Source organism: Limulus polyphemus, unplaced genomic scaffold (assembly GCF_000517525.1).
Source record: "Limulus polyphemus unplaced genomic scaffold, Limulus_polyphemus-2.1.2 Scaffold4265, whole genome shotgun sequence".
Lineage (NCBI taxonomy): Eukaryota > Metazoa > Arthropoda > Merostomata > Xiphosura > Limulidae > Limulus > Limulus polyphemus.
Genome location: NW_013669875.1, coordinates 28,530 through 34,169, shown reverse-complemented (window position 1 = coordinate 34,169; position 5,640 = coordinate 28,530). Strand labels below are relative to the sequence as shown.

Sequence of the window (5,640 nt, the reverse complement as noted above, 5' to 3'; positions counted from 1 at the left end):
AGTCACATTTCAATCATACATTATATATATATGTATATAGATTATTAATATTTAGTAATAACTTCTTAAATAGAACAGTAAATAAAGAAGTAAAGCAAACAATTATCTCTTCTAGTTACGACCTTTGTATTCGTTTGCTGCTTGATGTAGCTTGCTAAGCCTTAAGAAATTTCACATAAAAACAAAACAATGAAACAAAAAAATTTCTGTTAGGTTTTATATATACAGTTGAATTACCAAAAAATTATAAATTACTATATTAATACCATAGAACTCCGTTATAACTTATCAATTTTAGTAACTAAGCTGTATTTGGGTCTTCAAAAAATATGAAATTTTGAGCAGACTAAAGATCCGACTTACCTCTATGCCATCTTGTATTGAAAGAACGAAATAATGCCATTACATATAGAAAAGTCTGAGAAAGCCACTAGGGGGACATTATGAGCTTTTGATTGATTATTCACATGTCATATATAGAAGTATGTATATATAAGGGACTGTTTCAAAAAATGGAAAGAGGTGAGCAGTGCCACTGCTTTTGATTTGGTATATGAGTGATATCTCAGCAAATAGAAACGATATGAGGTTCTTATTTTATATTCTAGCTTGTCAATATCAGTAATCCGAGTTCCTACTTCGTACGAAACTACAGACTTAGTATTTTAAAATCACAAACATCTAATTTGAACCAGTGCTGCATTCAACATGCCACATGACACAAAAATCAATGCTTAACTGTGTTTTAATATTTACTTTTAAACTAAAAAATTAAATAATGTATAATACTAAAACCTGAATTATATTTTTCAGTTTGATATCAAACTTAATGATATAAATTGATAGAATAGTAGTTCAATAAAATTTTGAATGTGAGTCAACAAATGAGATGACATGGCTTTTGACCCGTGACCTGTGTTGAAAGGGTTAATTTGTACCAACCTCAAGGTTGTTTGGAAGTTATGAAAGACAGAGGTATTGCTAGTTAATGGCACATGGGGCCACCTGCCACAATTCTACATGACAGTGCCTCAGATCCCCAGTTGGTGTCTTGAGAATTTAGAATAGAAAACCATGATCAATATTATACTGAAATGCCGAAACTTACTGCAACTATGGGCCTGAGCCCTGAATCTTTTAAGTACCTAGCATCGCGTCAGATGAAAGATGCACATCACTCTAGGCCAAAGGTTAAATTTGTACCAATCTCAGTGGAGCTATGAAAGGATTGGTTTTATATTCTCCCTCAACTTCTTCCTCTTTATTCTTGTTGCACCAACATTGCAGGTTGTCCTTTAGCAATATTCTACTTGGGATTTCTGATTGACTTGAGTGTTCGAGTTTTTATTTTTTTTTGTTTTTTTTTATTTCATGGGTTTTTTGGCTGTTGTGTACATGAAACCTTGAAGGTTACATTCTCAGGTAGGACGTTTTTAATTCTATGCCTATGAGATTGTGAACAGGCTTATTTCTTTTTTATCTACTGATTTGTCTCTTTTTTTTGTTTTCTTCTGTTTATTTAGTTCTTGGTGTTTTAATATTCTTTTGTTTTTGTCTTTTAAATTGAATAGCTGTGTTTCCTACTTTGTTCTTGTCTAGATACACTTACTTGTCTTTCATTACTTTTATCCTCGTAGTCCTTTCCTTCAGAGCTTTTTGTGTTACTTGAATCATTTCTTTTCAGTTTTTATGTTTCTAGACAGCAGTTTTCCAGTCTATGTATGCACACACCTTCGTATGCCTTCTGTGACAAGTATAATTAATAATGGTATCTAAGTTACACATATCATGTGCCAAACACAATGAATCTTTCCATTCAATTTCAGAGATCATCTGGTCAGGTGGGCTTGTACCATACAAACCCTTTGTTGAAATGCTATTTAGAACAGACACTAGCATATAGCCCATCAAAAATGACTGGGCAAGTACAACCACTCCCAATCCGTAATATACTCTAACCACACATTTCATAGCTAACTGAAATAATCAATTTTGTGAAATCAAGCTTGAACAACAAAGGCAGAAAAGGGAAGTCGAGACAGTCAAATGTTGGTAAATTCCTTTGTGTGCCAATCAAAATTAAAATCATTCATGAAATGAATTTGTGGCTTATTCATAGAATAATTATTGGTAAAAATCAGATTAATACCATGTTCCAACAATGGCTTTTGTGTCATGTTGCTTAGTAACAGAAGTATAACCTAATATTGTTCTTGTTTTATGTACTGAAAGTATAAAATGAAATGTATAGACAAACAAACCTGGAAACATATTTGTTGATTTCTTAATTGATTGAGATTGATTAAAGAGGTTTGTTTTTTATTAAAGACGTTGGTAATATAACAGAAAACAGCTTAATTCAGAAAAAACTTAAGTTTAAAACTGAATCGATATTTTTACTTTCATGATAAATTTCATGTGTATGTCTTTACTTTAGGCTTATTATACCAACACTCACTACACTTATAAGGTTTCACAGCACCCCCACCCCATCCTCATGGCCCCCTTGCACCCCCATTACTAAAAGTGTAATGGACAGATATTAATCGAACTATTCTATCTGAATAAATGCATTTTGGCTTTTATGACTCCTCCTATTTCAAGAAATCGAGTGTGATGTGACACACAGTCTCTTATATAGGTTAGATTTCTAACTCCCCAGTTCATTTGATACGTAATGATTATGATGGGGAAGTGTGATCTTTAGATCAGTTGTATTCATTATAAACCTGTGTGCTGCATACTGAGTCTTTTCTGTTATTATCAGAACTTTTTACTTACAGGGTCAGGCATGCTACATAAAACACAAATTACAACGATGATGTTTCGATGAACGTTGTGAAAACTGCCTTTAACAATTACAGCATATATAACCACGTGTGCTTGCTTTGTAAAGGCCTAATTTCATTTAATGGTTTTCTTCTAAACCATTACACTTCTTAGTGCCTACATGTAGAAGCTGCTGGTAGATGAAACATCATCTTTGACTTATGGAAAACATGAAGATGAGTAATATTATCTAATAGTATCAGAATAGTTCTTTAGAGAAAAGTGCTTAAGGTTTTTATTTTTTTTTAAATGTAAGCATAATCACAAATTTAATTAAAACTTTGAGATCTTCTTAAGATGGTTAATTAAGTTCCATATTATTCCTTAATTAATATGGACAGGGATTTGAAGAAACAACCAAGAAGTTACCAAGCTTCAGCTTTGGGAGACAATGAATCACTTCGCACAAAGCAACAAAAGTTGGGAGATGGTGTCCCCATAACTCGACTTCAAGTAGAAGAGGTAAGTCCAACTCCCATGCAAAGAGTAATCAGCCCTCATATTTAGCATATTACAACAAACATTTAAGTATGTGACAAATGTACCTTTTTTACATGGATCACATGTCATGTAATAATGTACAGAACAGAAACTTGTACAAATCAAGTAAGCAATGAAAATACAAAGTATTTGGTTATCTTTAACTTTCCTGTATTATTACAAATATAAATCAGGTTATTTCACTTTCTTTCAATAACTTGATACAGTAGAAAAAGCTTTGGTTATATCACAATAGCACAGTGGAGATATTCAACACACCAACGATACTATATACTGTGTTAACAGTAGCATGTTGAACAAACCAATGGTATTATATACTGTGTTAACAGTAGCCTGTTGAACAAACCAATGGTATTATATACTGTGTTAACAGTAGCCTGTTCAACAGACCAACGATACTATATACTGTGTTAACAGTAGCCTGTTGAACAAATCAATGGTATTATATATACTGTGTTAACAGTAGCCTGTTCAACAGACCAGTAGTATTATATACTGTGTTAACAGTTGCCTGTTGAACAAACCAATAGTATTATATACTGTATTAACAGTTGCCTGTTGAACAAACTAATAGTATTATATACTGTGTTAACAGTTGCCTGTTGAACAGACCAATGGTACTATATACTGTGTTAACAGTAGCCTGTTGATCAGACCAATGGTATTATATACTGTGTTAACAGTTGCCTGTTGAACAGACCAATGGTACTATATACTGTGTTAACAGTTGCCTGTTGAACAAACCAATAGTATTATATACTGTGTTAACAGTAGCCTGTTGAGCAGACCAATGGTACTATATACTGTGTTAACAGTAGCCTGTTGAGCAGACCAATGGTACTATGTACTGTGTTAACAGTTGCCTGTTGACACCTAAACGTATTGGTTCACAGAATTAGTTCCATCCAAATTCTTAGGGATCTTCGGCCAGGTTGGGATGCCACCAACAGCATTGGTGACTACCCATATTCACCGGGACCTGTGGGAGGACAGTTACATGTTTTTCACCACATTTGGCATTCGTTCACCCTCGATCCTTGGGTTCACAGAGTGCTGGAATTGGGGTTCAAGACTTAGTTTACTTCTCCTCTTCCTTTGTCCTCCCATCCAGTTGTCTTTTCTCCTTCTTCAGACCTTAGACGTGCAGACCTTCGTTCCCAGTCCATTCAGGAGTTTTTCAACAAATGAGCCATCGAGACGGTCAATCCCATTCATCCAGGATTCTATTCTCTTCTATTTCTGGTGCCCAAGAAAATTGGAGATTGGTGTCCTATCATCGATTTGTCTCGAATCAATAACATCCTATAGCCCCCTCGTTTCACCATGGAATCTTTTCTTTAACTCCGCTGGCACTTCACACCAGGTCTATGGATAACCAAGTTTGATGTTACAGACACCTACCTTCGCATCCCCATAGCAGAGTCTTCTCGTCGATTTCTACGTTTTGTGCACGAAGACCAGGTGGTGCAGTTCCGAGCTCTCTCTACATACCCAGATTCTCCTTTCTGAAGCCAGAAGGGCAGGCTTCATTATCAGGTTGGAAAAATCCATTCTCTCACCCACTCAATACCTGGTCCACTGGTTCTGTCTGTTTTGGGGATTTAGGATTCCCTAGAAGCCCTTGGGCATTGGGTTGGGCCCATATGAGAGCCATTCAGTGGTCACTTCACAACCAATGGCTCATGCATATCAATCCTTTGGATCAAATAGTGTCTTTGCTCAAGAACAATTTTGCAGATCTCTAGTGGTGGTTAGACAGGAACAATGTGATTATTGGGGTCCAGATACCACCTCCTCCACCAAAAATCCATCTCTTCACTGATGGGGTGCTTTTCTTCAGGGGCAGGAATTCCAGGGTATTTAGACAGACTATGAATCTACCCTGCATATCAACATTCTCAAACTTCTTGCGGTAAATTGAGCGATGATTCAAGGTCTTCCTCTCTTGCATGACAAAATTTTGTGATCCATTTGGACAACTCTACAGTGGTATCATATCTTTCTCGTCAGGGAGGTACACATTCTCAACATCTTTGTTTTTGGACTTTGGATCTTCTTTATTGGGCTCATTCCCACAACATCCATCTTTTGGCCTTTCATGTGCCAGGGGTTATGAATTTGATAGCAGATCATCTCTTTCGACCCAAACGACCCAGAATGGGTGTTACATCAGAAGGTCTTTCATTGCATTTGTTCTCAGTTCGGATCTCCAAGGATCGACACCTTTGAGACCCATTGGAATGCTTGCCTACAGTTCTTCTGGTCTCCAGTTCTGTATCCATGAGCTCTGGCAATAGATGCTTTTAGTTA

General features: G+C 35.9%; 1 protein-coding gene across 3 annotated transcripts in view; it reads left to right on the top strand.

Annotated features, from left to right (window-relative positions):
• The window catches only part of LOC106470883 (crossover junction endonuclease EME1-like), a 48,978-nt gene that overhangs the window by 33,453 nt on the left and 9,885 nt on the right, over positions 1-5,640 (top strand). For all 3 annotated transcript variants that reach the window (XR_002613141.1, XM_022399520.1, XM_022399521.1), the window contains one exon: positions 3,171-3,291. Coding sequence is in view for 2 of the 3 variants with exons in the window: in XM_022399520.1 (XP_022255228.1) it covers positions 3,171-3,291 (121 nt within the window). In the remaining variant the exon portion in view is untranslated. The remainder of the gene's footprint in view (positions 1-3,170; positions 3,292-5,640) is intronic.